A 19223-nucleotide genomic window follows, 5' to 3' on the forward strand; every position below is an offset into this window, starting at 1 on the left:
CATAATTTTAGCTAATTTTAAGAGCAATGTATGCCAGAATTATAAGAAAATTAGTTTAACTTTTCTAATAAAAATACCTAATATCTTTGCCTAACCGGTTTGGCTCAGTGGATAGAGCATCGGCCTACGGACTGAAAGGTCCCAGGTTCGATTCCGGTCAAGGGCATGTACCTAGGTTGCATGCACATCCCCAGTAGGGAGTGTGCAGGAGGCAGCTGGTCGATGTTTCTCTCTCATCGATGTTTCTAACTCTCTATCCCTCTCCCTTCCTCTCTGTAAAAAATCAATAAAATATATTTAAAAAAAAATACCTAATATCTTTAAACTTTTTATGTAAATTAAAATATTCTTGAAATAAATTACTCTAATCACCCTGCATTGATTTTGTGAACTATATCAGAGGTAAGAAATTGCGGTAGTCATTTTAAAGTAAGTTTGTTTTTGCTCTGTAAACTTGGAACTACTATGTATTTGAATGGAGGTATTTATTACTGTAGATGACATTATATCTAGGGGGCACTCACCTTTGATTTTCTCTTTAGAACAACTTTAGCAAGATGGGAGTATTTAATTGTTTTTTCTGCCTTTCAAAGAACATAAAATAAACTGTGGCAGATTCTGGACTAAATACAAGAGGGGCTTTCTTTGTGAATGAAGGTCAAGTTTCTTAGTAAATGGATACCTTTTGGATACAATTGAGTATCAGTTTGAAGGGCCCTTGAGATATAAGAATTACTACTACTTCCTCCCTTTCTGATTTTTTAACAGAAAATTTTAGTTTTACTTTTGAAAGTAAAATAACTTCACAGATCAGATTTTCTAAAGCTTTTCCAGCAATATGTAGTAGTATCAGTTTGCCTTCTGTTCAAGTTATCATCATATATGCTTAATCTTAGGAAATCATGTTAGACAAGTCATATGTACTTGTTAAACTATGCTTATTACATCTCTGTCATGCGTAAGGTATCTTCAGGGCACTTAGAAAATCGTAATAAAGTTCCCTAAGTCTCCAGCATCTTTGAGCAGCACCTATTTGTTTACACAGGTACAGGATGTTCTACTTCCAGTGAGTTAACTGGAAAATGGGATATATTTGAAGTTAAATTCCCAAAGAGATGTAAAATAATTAATATATTATTTGGTATGGAAAATATATTATGTAAAAATTGGGACCAGATAGTTTAATTTTACCCTTAGCAGTTCTGAGGGAATGACTTATTTGGATGATTTATTTTATTTTCATATTATACTTTAGTCCCTCAATTAAATATGTAAAAATATTATTATAATATCCTATTCTACTTTGTATTCAAATGCAATATTGAAAGAGTGAGATAGCCTTACCTCTAAGTAGATTCCAATGCCTGGAAACAGATCTGGATCTTCCTGGTCATTAGCTTTGCTACTAAATGAGTTAACCTCAGTTTTCTCATAAATGAAATAGGTATAGTAATATACCTCCAAGGTTTTTATTAGGATAAGTAAATTCTGAACTCATTTCACAAATGAGTGAGATCAGAATTTTATCTTTTATCTTTCTCTAACTGGCTTATTTCACTTAGCATAATGCTCTCCAGGTCCATCCATGCTGTTGCAAATGATAGAAGTTCCTTCCTTTTTATAGCAGCATAGTATTCTATTCTGTAGATATACCACAGTTTTTTAATCCACTCATCTGCTGATGGGCACTTAGGCTGTTTCCAACCTTAGCTATGGTAAATTGTGCTGCTATGAGTATAGGGGTGCATATATCCTTTCTGATTGGTGTTTCTAATTTCTGGGGATATATTCCTAGAAGTGGGATCACTGGGTCAAATGGGAGTTCCATCAAATAGTAAGTTTTAAGTAAATGAAAACACCTTTATGATTTTTATTATCATATACTAGTGGCCCGGTGCACGAAATTCATGCACAGGGGGCGGAGGGTGTTACTTCTCTACCTACTCTTGTCCCTTCTTTTCCCTCTCATAATCCGGGACTGCTGGCTCCTAACCGATCGCCTGCCTGATTGCCCCTAACCGCTTCTGCCTGCCAGCCTGATCGCTCCCTAACTGCTCCCCTGCTGGTCTGATTGACACCTAACTGCCCCTTGCTGGCCTGATCACCCCCATCTGCCCTCCCCTGCCAGCCTGATTGCTCACAACTGCCCTCCCCTGCTGCAACCCACCTCCTCTGCCGGGCCCTGCCTCCTCCATACTGCGCCGAGCCACGGGATACCCAGGCCTCACCATGCGGAGTGGCTGCCGGGCCCTGCCTCTGCTGTGCGTGTGGCCATCTTGTGATGACATCATGCATGAGGGCCACCTAGGCTTTTATTAATATATATATCCCCTCTATGTGTTCTCCTAGGTGAGAATTTCTCTGGGAATGGGATTGCTGGTCGGATTTGTCCTTGACTTATATATATGTATGTTACTTCTCTACCTACTCTTGTCCCTTCTTTTCCTTTTCTTTAATGCCACTTAGATTTATAGTGCTGCAAGGAAAAGCCATGAGATCAGACAGCAGTCCCCCCCCCCGACCCCATATAAGATCAACTTATAATACTCATTTTGTAAAACAACAGGAGTAAAATGAGTACCCTAAATATTTTGAAACACTATTGGGGAAAACTGATAAGTTACTCTGATATTTTAGAAAAAACTAATTATATATTTTTGAACTTCAAATAAGTGATTTATTATATTATCTTCTGAGTTTCAAGTGTGAATTGAATTCATCTGTCCACACTTGTCTACTGAAATACAGACTTTAAAAACATGGGTACTATTTTTGGGCTTCATCAGAATTTCTTGGAAGAATAATAGTAATTGAGGATTTTATTTCAGTAAAACTGTGCTTGAAAAAATCACCACATGAGTTGAACACCTAAATAAAATATATGGGCCTAAAAATGTAAATGACATTACATGTTAATGAAAATACAAGATCTTTTAAGTCCAAAGTATAATTACCAAGTGAAAATTTGAAGATAATCCCAAACATCTGTTTTGAATTGTTTTAGTACAAGAAAAAGTTTAGTGAATGTTAAAACCCTTTATTCCTTAAGTAGGATATAGGATAACTCCATCTCTATTTAAAAGAATGTGGGTGTGACTTCCATTTTTCGTTTCTCCCTTCCCCTTGAACCCAGCTGCAGGGTGTTAGTTTAATTTTCTTCTTTGGCTTGTGGCATGTTTTCAGGATGATCCCTGCACGTTTCCTCTCTTTGATTCATATATTCATTTGCTTTTATCTCTATTGCTAAGTTCATCTTCCCTTTGTACTATAGGCAGCTCCTTCAATGTACTTAATTTGCATCCTTCAATTTATGATATACTCTTATAAATTATGTAGCGATGTCTTGGGTGCAAATGAAATTTTAATATTTATAACTGGTGTTGTGCCATGGAATGCATTCAATATTTTGTCACTTTGTAGACCTTTTTAAGGTCCATTCATGTTACAGTGTTTACATGGAATCTGTTGCTGCATAGTAATCCATAAAGTCTATGTCCCACATGGTACTCCCAGGGTAGACAATCAGTTACTTTACTATCAAGCAAAACTAAGGTTAAACACCCTCTACGTGTTCTCTTAGGTGAGAATTTCCCTGGGAATGGGATTGCTCGTCAGAGTTTGTCCTTGACTTATGAATGACATTCGTTGATTTGACTGAGTATTGTCAGATAGGATAACAAATGGCTGGCCCAGGCTGCACTGCCACCAACTCTGCACAGGGTCCTTCCCCTGCTAGTGCTTGTCTTTATCCAATTTTCTATTTGTTGCCAATCTGAGTAGAAATTATATTTTGTTATCATTTGCATTTCTCTGAGTTACTAATAAATTTGAGTATTAGTTAAAATGCTTGGTATTTATTTTGTCTTTCCTCTATAGGTTAATAACTCTATAGGTTAAGTGTGTACACATGAAATTATCATATTAGCCTATTTAATATGTACATTTTGTATTCCACCTTAATATATTTTCCTTTAAACTGGAATATATCTGCATTAGCTAGATTTTAAATGATTTCTCAATTCAACAATGATTTTTACTTTTTGTTTTATTATTGAAACGTGATAAATGAACAACTTTCATGAAAAGAATTACTATTTGACTGCTGGTGGGATTTTTATTAGGTCATATGGTTTAGGATGCTTTTCTATTTTTTGTATTAATCTTTACGTTAGCATTGAGTTTTGGTAGCATTGATGCAAAAATCAGTCACCTTTAAATTTGAAAATTTGGAAATGGCGATAGCAGTTTTTACGCCAAAAATCTGTGCGTCAGTTTTAGACTTTGTTTTGGCAGCTCTTACTTTAAAAACCTAAAATATGTTTTTGTAAACACTGTATTGAAGAACAATGATCTAAGGGACAGGGGATTTTTAAGTGGCATTGTTTTCATACTTGAGTGTGATGAAATCCTTGCTGTCAGTGCGCTTTAGCTAAAGACCACCAGGAACACACCTGTGGTAAGGAAGGTGACTTACTTCTTACACTGGGGGACCAATGTACCATGGAGACCCTGTGGTGTCTCATTACATATCCTGTAGTCGGAACTGGACTTTGGTTGGGTGATTTCGGAGAAGTTATAAGGAATGAGGGGTGTCCTTTAGTCTTGATGCTGAGACCATTCTATGACTGGATAAATAAATCATTTCTAGCAAGCGAGGGATGTTTGATATTTTGTGGATTGTTATACAGTGACCCTTTTCTCTTTTCATTTAATAAAATTATGAAGTAGTCTTGCTTTTTCGTATTTATCTTGGTCGCAGAGTAATCTGACCTCAAGCTGGTGTTCTACCAGGTTCTGTATGTTTCTCCCTCCCTCTACCCCAACCTGTTCCCTTCTTCCCCTCTTCCTCCTCCTCTCCCTCCTTATCTTTCTCTTTTATCCAAAAGCAGTTAAAATTGTTTTAAAATATATGCTTAATTGAAGAATTTTCCCCCCCACCTCGAGTCACCCAGGGTAGTGACTTAATTATAAAGATGTGAGAGATTGTGAGAGATTTCATTTGGACAAAAAACAAGAAAGTTAGTTTTACCTTGTAGCTTTGCCACAGATAACCTTGCCCATGATTGGTTGCCTCCTGCATGAACCCTAACCAGGGCCCGGGCCAGGGAGGAGCCTGCAACTGAGGTACATGCCCTTGACCGGAATGTATGTGCCCTTGACTAGAATCAAACCCGGGACCCTTAGATCCACAGGCCGATGCTCTATCCACTGGGCCAAACTGGCTAGGGCTTAATTTCTTAATTGTATTCTCACTTTGAAATAGCCCTCTCCGTCTGCTGCCTGTCGCAGTGGAAGCCACCCTGCTCTTGCCCTCTTCATTCACTGCAGTTACCTTTGGTCTCTCTGTTCATTCGCTATTCCCCTGCAGTGAGTACCTCCTCCACAGAAGAGGCAGAGTGATCTTTTCAAATACATTAAGATATATCACAAAACTCCTCTCTGAAAGTTCTCCCCCACCCATTGCAAGTCAAGTAACCCTCAGACTTTAGCAGATCCTGAAGGACTCCTGCTTGCCTCTGTGACTTCATCATGGCTTTTCTTTTCATCTTGCCACTACTCAACTGGCTGGCCTTTGTTGTTCTTGGAAATAATCAAATGCATTCTTGCTTTATATCCTTTACTCTAACAATTCCCCTTATCTGGAATCATCAATCTTTGTAAGTCTGGCTCCTTATCCTTTATTCCTTAGAGATCAAACCTATTTCCCTATTTGTAAATTATCTCTGTCTAAATTAGCTTCATGTACTCTTTCTTTTATGTTATTTGTAGCACTTATCATTCATCCATTCATTCATTCATTTGCTCTATTGTGTGGTACTTTCTTTCCCATCTCACTTTACTCCCCACTTCACACATAAGCTCTGAGTGCATGTCTGTACATTTCTAAGTGTGCAGTCCCTAAGGAAGTACCTGGCACAAAAGAGGGGATTAACCAAGATCTGTTTAGTAAATGAATATACTTATGAATGAATAAATGAACAAGCAACCAAATGAGTGAACATATATTCTATACATATGTCTGTTGACTATTAACAAGAGGAATGCTTGTTAGTTTATTATTTAATTGAGGTATAGCTATCTGGAAAAAAAAAGTCAATCTCTTTCTCTGGAAATACGCCTTAAAATATAATGTTCTTTTGAGCATGGTCTAGGACAGCCGTGGGCAAACTACGGCCCACGGGCCGGATCCGGCCCATTTGAAATGAATAAAACTAAAAAAAAAAGACCGTACCCTTTTATGTAATGATGTTTACTTTGAATTTATATTAGTTCACACAAACACTCCATCCATGCTTTTGTTCCGGCCCTCCGGTCCAGTTTAAGAACCCATTGCGGCCCTCGAGTCAAAAAGTTTGCCCACCCCTGGTCTAGGACTATGCTTTAGATGGTGTAGCATCCTAATTATGTTTTCCTGATGCTTAAAATAATATTTGGATGCATTTCTCTGGAGTGATTCTAATGTAAATATGGTTTCATTTATAAATGTCACAATCAAATCAGAACTTTGGGAGAGGTGAGGTGGGTCGAAAATAGCCTGGGTGTTAGAAGTTTCCGTAGAGTCATGATTCATTAATTTGTAGGTGAGGGCCTACATATAAAGTACACATGGTATTATGCCTATTAAGTTTGAAAATAATTATAATTTATTTTACTATTTGTTTTCCCTACTTTGTATTTCTTGTTGCATTTACTGTTCGAATTTGACAGTAATTTAAATTACCTCTTTTATATTTCAATTTAAGGATTCAATTTCTATAGACATAATATCAAGGCCTAATGCATAGTGTGTGAATGTCGTTTTGCAGTGGAAGATGAAATGTGGTATTAAAATGTTAGGTGGAGGGCAGCAAACAGCCAGCCTTGGTTTGGAATCCCTCCTGTAATTAATACTCCAGTATTAACTTGTCCTTTAATCTGTTTCCTCATCCACAGAGTGGGCATAATATTTGTGTTCAGGACTGTGTTGAGAATTCAGCTGATGTATTTAAGTTTGTGGCATGGTGAATGTAGCATTATTAGGTTGGGACAATTGTTAAGTTCAGTCCTTTTTCTCTTTTTTCCGTCAACAGCAAAAGGAGGTATTTGACTTTCCAAATACAAAAGATTATTATTCTGTGTAGATAATATGAGTGCATAAAGTGTATAATATTTGACATTTTTTCTATAATCAATGCTTGACTCTGTAATTTGCAAAGAGCATCAACCACAACAATATCAGTGGTAATAGCAAATGTTTATTGTTTGCCATGTGTCAGACACTGTCTTAAACACCCTATATATATTACTAACTTTTAAAAAATATATTTTTATTGATTTCAGAGAGGAAGGAAGAGGGATAGAGCGATAGAAACATCAATGATGAGAGAGAATCACTGATCAGCTGCCTCCTACACACCCCACACTGGGGATCAAGCCTGCAACCCAGGCGTGTGCCCTGACCAGGAATTGAACCATGACCTCCTGGTTCATAGGTAGATGCTCATCCACTGAGCCATGCCGGCTAACTAATTTATTAATATCACAAAGCCCATGAGATACTAATTCCCATTTTACAGATGAGTAAACTGAGACACAGACTGTTAAATTATAGGGCACATAGGCACATCTGGGCTTGAAAGATTCTATACTTAGGCATTAAAAAACTGATACTTAAAAACTGCTTTCATTCTTCAGGTAGACTCAGTAATCACCCAAATATATCTTGACACAAACTTTCCCATCCCCATCTAGCTGTGAGGGACTCTAGTTTTAGGACTTGACACCCCATCTTTCTTTGTGCGAAGGAAGGAAGACAAGAGAAGCATCCCAGTTTGAGGGCTAGTTCTGCTTGAGAGTCATGCTATATGGGCAGGTGTTGATAAAAGAATTATGACTTTTATTCTTTTTAATGTTGAGAAATCATGATTATTTGGGGTGAAAAACAAAGAGCACACAAAATATAGATTCTTTTAATATGATTATATGTGGAAATACTGGGATACTGCTTTTCACAGAAATGTGTTTGTTAGCAGGAAGGGTATAAAAGAACTTTATTATACTTAACTGTTTTACGAAGCATGTTTTACTGATATGTCCCAGTGCCCATTAAGCCTCTTTATAGCTTTGATCTTGTTTAGTTTTCCTGCTTTTCATTCCCAGTTCTCCTATGTCATTTATCAGTTTTTAAATATTTGAATGAGATCTTTGTTTATTTTAAGGTGATTTCTTACAGTTTCTGGCCCAGTTAGCATACAGTAATTTCAGGCCATGAAGACCCCTACTGAAATTCGAAAGACCATGAAGTCTTTGTAGGTGATCTTAAGATAACATTGTTCTTGGCCTTATGATGAACTGTATATGTGTATCAGCTTTGAGACATAATAATTACTTTAGATTTTTTTAGGCTTTGGTTGCACTTAATCTTCTGGTTTGATGAAATGTTAGAGTATAAAGGAAATAAATTTTCCATCTTAAAAATGTTTTATGAAGCTTTTCTCTCCCTGTGGTACTTCCTGATGGCCTGATACTATGTCACGTATAATTGGATTGATACTCAGCCTGAATACTTCTTTCTCTCCTTGGCAGCATGGGGTAACCTTGGAAATGTTCTGAAGAGTCAGAGCAAAATTTCCGAAGCTGAAAGCGCCTATAGGAATGCTTTGTACTACCGTAGCAACATGGCTGACATGCTTTATAATTTGTGAGTATGCATTGCTTTCTCTGGTTTGGTTCATCTTTGAAACATGTGGTGAGAGGGACTATTGATTTAACTGCTGGAGATGGAGATGATAACTGTTTTCTGAAATAGTCTTTTCATTAATCATACCTCAGAGATTAGTAGGTGGATGGTATTTGTGACTTCCTTGTTATGGGCCACCTCGTTGATATTCATGTGTATTGATGTGACACAACTGAAGTACTGTGCCATGTAACAAAAATTGGTTTAAATGCTTTTAAATTTTTTAAAAATTTGTTCCACTAATACTTAGATGGGTTCATAAAATAAACCTGGTATGGTTGATAATTTATATAATTGATATCTTGACTATTAGTAATAATAGATTTTATCCTCTATTAAAAAATTGCTTCCAAGTATATGTAGAACATGTATTAGTGAATAAGATAACGGCTCTTCTTTTATTTGTCCCCTCTCCAGTGGTACTAATCATTAGGTTGGGATAATTGGATAATTTAGAATATTTGTGTACATTGGATTAGAAAAATCCCTAGGGGAAAAATTGGTTTTGTTCTTTAAATAGAAAGTCTCTATGGGTACAGTGAGATGTGAATGGATAAATGCAAATTAACCAAAATCCCATTTTTGGCCTCTTATATTTATGACACTTTTGTTTATAAGTAATAGAAACGTAGTCTAAACTTGCTTAAACACAGAAGAGGTTTTATTAACTCCCATAACTGAAAATTCCTGGCGTTAACTAGATGTGGCACAATTAGATCCAGCTGCTTTATTATGTTGTAAGAATTTGTCTACATTTTGTGGCTCTGGTTCCTCTGGGTTCACTTCATTCTCTGTGGAACTCTGTCTATATCAACGGGAAAGATGATTCTTATACTGTTATGTGTATAACATCCTGACTCCTCAGTCTCAGAAGAGATTGTCTTGGTGTCTCTATTAATCCTGTAAAAAGGTCTTGCTATATCTTCCTGGGGTTATGTGTCCTCTCTTGGATGAAACACTGGGCAGTGTGGCAGGGGCTATAAGATACCACTGTTGACAGTGCCACCGAAGTTGGAGTGGAGTGGAGGGGAGGGAAGTGGAGTGAAGGGGAGTGGATTGGAGTACCAATTCCCTGCTGGAAGAGACCAGGCAGAATAAGATGTCACTGCTGTGACTAATGAATGCTATGTAATATTGACAATATCAAAGTTATCTGTCAGCTCTAATTTTTAGTATGTATTTATGCCCTGGTTGCATCTAAGTCTTTTGTACTGTCTAAATCTGAAAACACAGATAAAACGGTAAAATAAAAGTTAACAGGAAAAAAGATTTAGATTTTTAACATCAAGCAGACAGGGTGAGCTCAGTTTAATTTCCTGTTTATATATTTACCTTGTTTTTGCTTTGTTTTTTATCTTGATTGTTGAAAGTATTACATATGTCCCCCTTATCCCCCTGCTAGCCGGTCCCTGCCCCCCACCCCAGGCCTTCACACTAGGGTCTCAGTCTCACGGCCTGTGGTCTACATTAGGTCAGCATGTGTTTTGTGTTGACCTGCACAGATTTAATTTTTTCTTTTGTCACCTGGAAGGCTTTCAGATGGGGCACATCCTTTCCAGCTTGCACAACCCCTGTTGCTCTCTGCTGTGTTTGACGCTCACCAGATATATCACCATCCTTTTCCCTGAAGTAATTTAGTTTACATCTTTTTTTTTTACTTGAATAAATATATCTTGATATTCCTACAAAGTCTTTCCCCACATCTCCATCTAAATATTGTGATGTAACTATATTATTGATTAATAGAATCTTTATTTCATGAAAAAAACCTTATCAACTTGATAAATTTACACAAATGTTCCTTTTTTATTTTTTATTTTTTTATTTTTGTATATGAAAGTAATGTTGTCAAAAGGGCCTCTTGCCTTGCAATATGGGATGAGAGTTTTCTTATGGTGTTTATTCTTCATACCTTTTGGGGGAGAAAATAAGCTGAACAACTAGCATCTCTGTTTTGATCTTATTTTTCTCTCTTTTATCCACAGTTCTCTATCTCTTGTGGATACCTGTTGGGCAAAGGTTGAAAGAAAAAAGGAAATGTATCTATCTAGGCTTATTCTTTTTTGAGAAGAGAAATTTATTCTATTAGATAAATTCAATTTACATGTAATCTAAAAGTTGCACCTTTAAAACTCCACTATCTAGATACATATATAAACTATGAAAGTATATGTATATACCTTCCCAAACCCTAATGAAGAATCCTTGTTGGAGAAATGATTGCTAACAAGTAACACAATCAGTTTGTTCCCCCCCCCCCGCCCCCACTAAATGTAGTAAAATCAGCTATGTCATAAATGCCATAGATCGCTCCATAATATTTTTTGTAATAATGACAGGGTTTTATTTTTTTTAAACTACATTTAACTGTTAACTCAAAGGGAAAGGCTTAAATTCCACAAGAAGTGTTGGCAATGATTTCAACGTATTAGATTATGTAACCCATGTCATTGACAGAAATCTGATATTCAATAATTATATTTCAAAATAGGGAATTTTTCAATGGTTTTTAAAATCAAATATCAATAAAATGCACCAAGATAGGTCTTTTACAACCCATAATACTATAAATATATGATATCATATTTCTCTAGGAACAAACTTTTTCTTTTCTACCTATTTATATAGGTAGGAAGTTTTCTCAATGATAGTTTAGAGAATATTTGGGGAAAAATTTTCTTTTCATATGTATATGCTATTTTTAATACATAATTCTTTCTGATGTATAGAAATTGCTCCTTGTTCTATTTCAAATCCTGAAAGAAAATGAATTTGCTTTGTTCAATCTTACCAGTAAGTAAACTTAACCTGATAATGCTCCTTTGTGGTAATAGCAGGTTTTAATTACTTTTCATATCATCAGTTATAGTTATGTATCTTAAAGATGCTTTATGACCAAAGCCTGAAATGAATGAATATGTATTAGTAGCATGAAATACTCATATTCACTGATGAATTTTAAAAGCTTTTGGAAATTATACACTTCTGTTAAATCCTGTACTTTTAGTCAGTAACCTCGATTTTTTTAAACGAATTCAATGTTCATAAAGCTACTGCTTTGTAAATTATTAAAATTTGTCATATTGTTAGAAATTTTTACTAGGGAGATATATATGATTATGTAACTTCACAAAATAGATCCAGAGATATGGAACAGACTGACCAATCTCAAGGGAAGAGGGGAGGTGGGAAGAGTTTAACAAAAGAATTTATATGCATATATGGATAACCCATGGACACAGACAATAGTGCAGTGAAGGCCTGGGGAAGGGAGCAGGAGCAGGGTGAAGGTGGCCAGTGGGGGGAAAAGGGGACTTCTATAATAATTTCAACAATAAAGATAAATTAGAAAAAACCCACAAGCAATCATTACTAAAGGGAGGTACACCAACATTGACCAGCCACAGGATGATTCTAGGAGGTCAGAGAGAATCTTAAATTAGTCCCTGTATATTGAATATTATGTTTAAATTTTTAAAAAAAATATGACTAGCACATTTAAAAGCACATCTAAATATTGTTCTATGTCAGGATAGATAAAAATGATTTGAAAAATTATTAAGTAAATACTTGTATAAATGATATTTGGTTATATCTGAAGTTGGGCAGTATTGCCTGATAATATCTTCAAACTTTGAGGACAGTTTTTTTTTCAGTATTAATATCAAGTTATACATGAGAGGTGCATATAAATGGTTATATATCTTTTTAATAAATGAATGGGATAATATTGATTCTTTTTTCTTGATAGCAATTACTTGAATTACTTACATATACCAAGCACTCTTCTTAATTCTTTACAAATGTTATCATAGTTTGTCTTTAAATGAAGCCTACAATATGAGGAAAATGAAACTCAGAGGCAATTTCTCTAAGGTCACACAAATAGTAGAGGAGCTGGAATTTGAACTTAAGAGATTACGAAAAAAGTTAACTCTATATCCATAAAATCACATTTCTACAGAATAAACAAAAGGTGTGAGAAAAAACCCTCAATGTATATCTTTCAAATTCAGAAAAACATTAATTCAAATAACCTTTACATGTAGAATATTTGAAATTAAATCTAATAGAGAATATAAATTAACTTTTTATGTCAGTTACTCTGTTTACTGAACTCATGCTGTAGAATTTTGTTAGAAAGATCATCAGTGGGTTTGTAGCACTGAGGTAAGAGTTGCTTTGAGGAAGAAATTGCATCAAAAAGCCTTTTTAAGTGTCTAAATTATTCCTGGCCAGTGTGGCTGAGTTTGTTAGTCATCGTCCCATGCACCATAAGGTTGCAGGTTCCATTTGTGGTCCGGGCAAATGACCAGGTTGCAGGCTCAATCCCTGATAGGGGACATGCAGGAGGCAGCCTACCAATGTTCTGCTCTCACATCGATGTTTCTCTCTCCCTCTCCCTTCCTCATTCCCTAAAATTCAATTTTTAAAAATAGTCCTTAAAAACATAAATAAATTCATTAATTATAAACTATTGATACCATGTCAATCCATGCTTACAGATAATAGTCACATAATGTGAAATTTAAAGTGGTACTTACTTCTACTCTTAGTAGCAACAGATATAGTACGTACACTCATTGCATATCCTTATATTCAGCCTTCTATTTATATTGCCCAATTTATTGAAATGCATTACTTCACATGACTAAGTTTTTTAAATACCTGGTATAATAGATCTTCATTATGATGCTGGTTTTTATTTTCAAGCATAGGAAATTTTCAGAAACAAAAGATATGGGCCATTGCTTAGTGATTGACACTGTCAAATTTCACAAATACATAGTCAACTTTCAACCTTGTAAGTACACCACTCACTGACATTTGAAATAGAATTGATTTCTAGGCTGAAAAATACTCAGCTGATGTTCTTTCATTGTTGTTATAGATTTGTCCCAGTCACTTTGTTCCAAATGATATTTAAATAATAATTCAATAGAACATTAAATATTTCATTAGGGATTTGATTTCAGAATGCAGGTAATAAATATAGGGTTGGGTAAAGGTAAGTTTACAGTTGTTCATAAGGAAAATAATGCAATAATTAATAAATAATAATTCAAAAATAAACTCTGTTTCACATACTCACAACTAACTGTAAACCTACTTTTGCTATACTGTGTATAATGTGGTTTAATCAGTTTCTGATTATCTTACATAACAAAGCAGATCATTTCTGTGGAAAATAGAGATTTTGCCACTTTAAGCTAGTTTCCTTTTCTATGTTAAAAGAATCTAAGTAATTATCCAATCTGAGAAGCTAGGAAAGAAACAATAAAATAAACTAATAAATTTAAAGGAAATAAAAAGAAAGAAAATGTTAATAAAATATAATATATGAGCTTGTTCTTTAAAAGATGAACAATTTCTGTCAATGGTAATATAGAACAAAATATAAAATCTCAAATATACAGCATTGAAAATCAGAAAAGGGTTACAACTAGATATATGGAAAGTTAAAATAACAAAATATAATTAAATATATGAAAGTCTTAGATATGAAATCTGTAGATGAATGCTTTTTTGGAAAAATAGAAATGGCCAACATTGGCACAAGAAGAGGTAGGCAATCTGAATTAAAAAAAACCTCAAAATTTTGAAAACCACGTTAAAGAATCTTTTCCACTAGGAACCAAGTTAGGGATTTCATGAGTTCTGTCAAATCTTTGATGAAGTGGTATTTCTTGCACCTAGTTGCCCTTTTCATTTATTTTTGTGAAGCTAGATAATGCTGATAGCAAAGGTCTGATTAGATTTAACACCAAAAACAAAAAGAGAATAGTAACTCCCCAACATCCCCTCCCTCCAGAAAACCCAAAACAGAACAAAAAGCAAACAAGCAAGAACAAAATAACAGGACCAGGACAGGCCAATTATACTTATTAATATAACTGTTGACATGTCTTAAATTTAAATGTAGTGGATGCAGCAGCATATTAAAGATTAAAACACCACTATCAGATGGCATTATTTTTAGATTTATGGTATTCAATATCACCATTCAGTTATTCTATTCTTTTAATTTAAAAAGTCAGAAGAGGAAAAGTATATGATCATCTCTAGAAATGCCATGAAGCCTTTTGATCAACATCTGCCTCAGAGAACAAGACTTATCAATAAGCTGGGAATAAATAAATACTTGTGCAACATAAAGAATATCTGTCTAAAGTTAATATTGAAACACAGTGGCCATTTTCATTCATATTCATCTTGTTGATGTAGTGGCAATTTCTTATTGATTATTGTATCTTCCCATACTTATAGGAGTTCTAACTATATTTGTTAGTTTTATAAATGAATTATTAGATCCATATCAGAGCTGAGAAGATCCCATTTGTCAATGTAAGTGATAAGATTAGTAATGGGTATTAGATAACTACGGTTTTTGAATTGTTTAAATGTATTTTGATCCTTATCCCTAAACTAGTTGAAGCTATAAAGCCTCTTCTTGAATTAGATATCTAGAGTTATTTTTTTTCTTGCAATTTCAGGAGCAAACACATTCCTATTAGGGTTGCTGTGTGTAGTAGTTTGCTAAGACTGCCATGACATAGTACCACAAGCTAGGTACTTAAAACAATAAAAATGTATTGTGTCACGGTTTTGGATGTGGACAGACTGAAATGAAGGTGTCCAGAGGGCCATGCTCCCTTTGAGACCTGGAGGGGAATTCTTTCCTGCTTCTTACTGTACTTTGCTGGCTTTTGGGGCGTTCCTGGGCTTACAGCTACATAACTCTGATCTCTGCCTCTGTCATCACAACGTTTCCCCCGTGTTTCTCTGTCTTCACATCCTCAGGCTACCAGTCATAGGATTAGGGGCCCACCCATGTTAATTGGACATTTTACATCTGCAGAGACCCTATTTTCCCCAAATTTCATATTCTGTGGTACTGAAGGGTTAGAATGACAACATATCTGATTTTGAAGAGACAATTTAACCAATAACAGTTGCCTTTTGGAAGCTTCCATTTAGGAGAGATAGAGCTCAGACAGTGGATTTTAATGGGGAGGGGACTGGGTAAAGATTCCTTTATGAAGCTAAAATTTTGCACAGGATTTCAACAAGTTTATATGTTTCATGATGCTAAGAACTCTGTCCTAGGAGGAAGTATCTTAGGGGGATGCAGCAGTGGGGAAAATGGGTGCAGAACTGATACCTTTATGTGTTCATGCCGGGCTAGGTTTTGAAAACCTTTGAGAGATTAAAAGGATCAAAGATTACAGAATGGAAGTGGTGCTCTCTGACATGAAGCTGAGCCATCCTTTGAGTTCTGTTGAAAACTAACAGGAGAAACTCATGAGAAGTGAGGACATGAAAATGAAAGAGAAAGTAACTGTAGGCCAAATGGCAAGAGTTCAGGACAGGGTTTCCCACCACGTCCCCTGGATGTGTGTATGTGTATGTGTATGTGTATGTGTATGTGTATGTGTATGTGTATGTGTACTAGTATGTGTATTGTGTATATGTATGTGTGTTTTATTCTGGGGACAGAGGAGCAGGTGTCCTCTGGTTTCCAGGGGATACTAGGTAAGCAGACTGGTCTCCTAAAATTAGAGGTTATCAGACAGGAATACCTGGAAGTGCCTGACATGTCTGATGTAAAGGAAATGGAGCTGAGAGATTTTGGTGAAATTCCATTGCCTCAGAGTCACTAGGGCTCTGGGTACACAACTCATCTGGCCCTTTACTGATTCCTGGAATTTGGGGGGGGGGGTGCAGCTTGTAGGTACCTACCTGTTTACATGGCAAGAACATTTTAAACTGGTTGTTCCTGCTTGTTTACATTTTATTTTTTGAAAAATATGCCTGATTCAAAATTTTTGTTTTTTGCTCTGATTTTTAGTTGAACTTCTTAGAGTTTTCCCAATGATGTCATTTTCTCATTGCCTAGGAAGCCTCTGCACATACTATTTGTTTTGCCTGCAGCATTCTCTGCCATCTTCTCCGCTTCTGATCTGTTTCCACCCTACTCCCCATCCTTTCTGCTTGGCTAATACCTCAGCATCCTTTATATCTCAGCTCAAATATTTTCCTGGGAAGATTTCTTGATACCTCTCCTTTTTTCTGAGTTGGAAGATAGGTACTTCTACCAAATCTCACCAGAGCAAGTACTACTTGGCTCTTTTTAGTCTGAGTCCTAATAATATTTGTGATACCATGTTCTTCTTAATTAGAGCATAAGCTCTTTAAAGCCAGGGGAAGCTCTTTCTAGCCCCAGTGCCAAGCACAATGCCAGGCAAATGGGCTTAACATTATGTACATGTTGATGAGTAAACTAGTGAGCCCTAACCGGTTTGGCTCAGTGGATAGAGCATCGGCCTGCAGACTGAAGGGTCCCAGGTTTGATTCTGGTCAAGGGCATGTACCTTGGTTGCAGGCACATCCCCAGTAGGGGGTGTGCAGGAGGCAGCTGATCGATGTCTCTCTCTCATCCATGTTTCTAACTCTATCCCTCTCTCTTCCTCTCTGTAAAAAAAAAAATCAATCTACACTAATAAAAGACAAAGATGCTAATTGACCATAACTTCACGATGCTCAAACCACGCCCACCAGCCAATCAGAGCAACTATATTCAAATTAACCCAACCAAGATGGCAGCCGGCAGCCACGGAGCTGGAGTAAGCAGGAGGCTTGGTTGCCCCGGCAATGGAGGAAGCCAAGCTTCCTGCCTGCTCTGGCCAGCTGTTGCCTCTGCAAAAGGCAACAAAGTTTCAATTATAGAAGCTAAATAAATCCCAGATACCTGCTCCCAGCCAGCCTCCATTGGGAGCTTGGATGGCTGGGGGCCGTGGCCAGCCTGCAAACAGCCATCAGCCCCTCACCCAGACTGGACAGGCACCCCAGCAGGACCCCCCCACCCTGAAGGGGCTGTGGCCAGCCTGAAAACAGCCATCAGCCCCTCACCCAGGATGGCCAAACCCTCATGGGGTGAGGGTCCTCTCTGGGGGGCTTGGCCAGCCTGCAAACAGCCATCAGCCCCTCAGCCAGGCTGGTCCGGAACCCCAGCAGGACCCCCCCTCCCTGAAGGGGCTGTGGTCAGCCTGAAAACGGCCGTCAGCCCCTCACCCAGGCTGGGCAGGCACCCCAGCGGGACCCCCACCCTGATCCAGGACACCCTTCAGGGCAAACCAGCTGGCCCCCACCTGTGCACAAGGCCTCTATCCTATATAATAAAAGGGTAATATGAAAATTGACCCTAACAGCAGAGCGACTGGGAATCACTGGTCACCATGACACACACTGACCACCAGGGGGCAGACGCTCAATGCAGGAGCTACCCCCTGGTAGTCAGTGTGCTCTCACAGGGGGAGCTCTGCTCAGCCACAAGCCAGGCTGATGGCTGCCAGTACAGCGGTGATGGTGGTTGCCTCTCCCGCCTCCTCAGCAGCGCTAAGGATGTCCAACTGCAGCTAGGCCTGCTCCCTGCTGGCAAATGGAAATCCCCCGAGGGCTCCTGGGCTGCCAGAGGGATGTCTGACTGCCAGCTTAGGCCCTATCTCCCAGGGAGCGGGCCTAAACGAGCAGGTGGTCATTCCCTGAGGGGTCCCAGACTGCGAGAGGGCACAGGCAGGGCTGAGGTACCCCCCGAGTGCACAAATTTTTGTGCACGAGGCCTCCAGTAAAATATATATTTAAAAAAATAAGCTAATGAATGAGTTACACTATAGATATGTCCATTAATACACTAGTGAATGAATTATTAAACTAATCCATTATTTGATTAATAGACCTATGAATAAACTAGTGAATGAAAATATATCAACAGAGTTTAAGTTTAGTGGACAACTATCCTGTGTCCTGTCCATTATACCTAGGTGATATACGTTTTCCCCAGCTCGTATTACTGGCCATGTTTACTTAGCTGACTCTTTATATTGATGTATTCTACAACTTGTTTGCATCATATCCGTATTTGAAAATAGTCACTGTCCAAAAACATACGAGCAGTAAAATTTCCTCACAGAGACATGGTTACTGTATACATACTGTCATGGGATAAAGATTCTGGAATATATCATCCAATGTCATGGCTTGAGTTCCCTTCCTGTTTCTCCCAGAAGCCCTGGACATATTTTCTTTATTACTACATTGAACACAAACTTTTTTTTTTCAGAATGGGTAAGAGAAAATAAAGAATATGTTACTTAACTGGAAAGCCAGCCAAAGACATTTCAACAAAACAAATTTTGGTTATTTCCATTGTTAATCAGAAAAAAATAGCAACTAATAGCAAATAATAAAGCACATAATTCTATTCTGATTTATTAAATATAGAATAAGATGTTTCAGGGTTCTTGAAATATTAATAGGCCTTTAAAAATTCTACTTGGATATAAGTGGCTTTACAATTGACTTCTGTTGAACATATTTAAATTTGCCATTCAGTAATTTTCAATTCTAATTTGCAGTCATACAGTATTATTAACCAAATCTACAGTCTAAGAATATAAGTTTAGCCTTTGTTGAGAATATTTTTGAAGATAAAAAATAGTGATTG

At 37.0% G+C, this 19223-nt stretch overlaps 1 protein-coding gene across 5 annotated transcripts in view; it reads left to right on the forward strand.

Annotated features, from left to right (window-relative positions):
• Positions 1 to 19223, forward strand: part of TMTC2 (transmembrane and tetratricopeptide repeat containing 2) — a 391387-nt gene that overhangs the window by 208309 nt on the left and 163855 nt on the right. For 4 of the 5 annotated variants that reach the window (XM_006083982.3, XM_023749765.1, XM_023749766.1 and 1 more), the window contains one exon: positions 8566 to 8680. The exons of the other annotated variant lie outside the window; for it this stretch is intronic. In XM_006083982.3, coding sequence (XP_006084044.1) covers positions 8566 to 8680 — 115 coding nt within the window. The remainder of the gene's footprint in view (positions 1 to 8565; positions 8681 to 19223) is intronic. 5 annotated transcript variants of the gene reach the window in all.

The sequence above is a fragment of the Myotis lucifugus genome, unplaced genomic scaffold, assembly GCF_000147115.1.
Source record: "Myotis lucifugus unplaced genomic scaffold, Myoluc2.0 scaffold_9, whole genome shotgun sequence".
NCBI lineage: Eukaryota > Metazoa > Chordata > Mammalia > Chiroptera > Vespertilionidae > Myotis > Myotis lucifugus.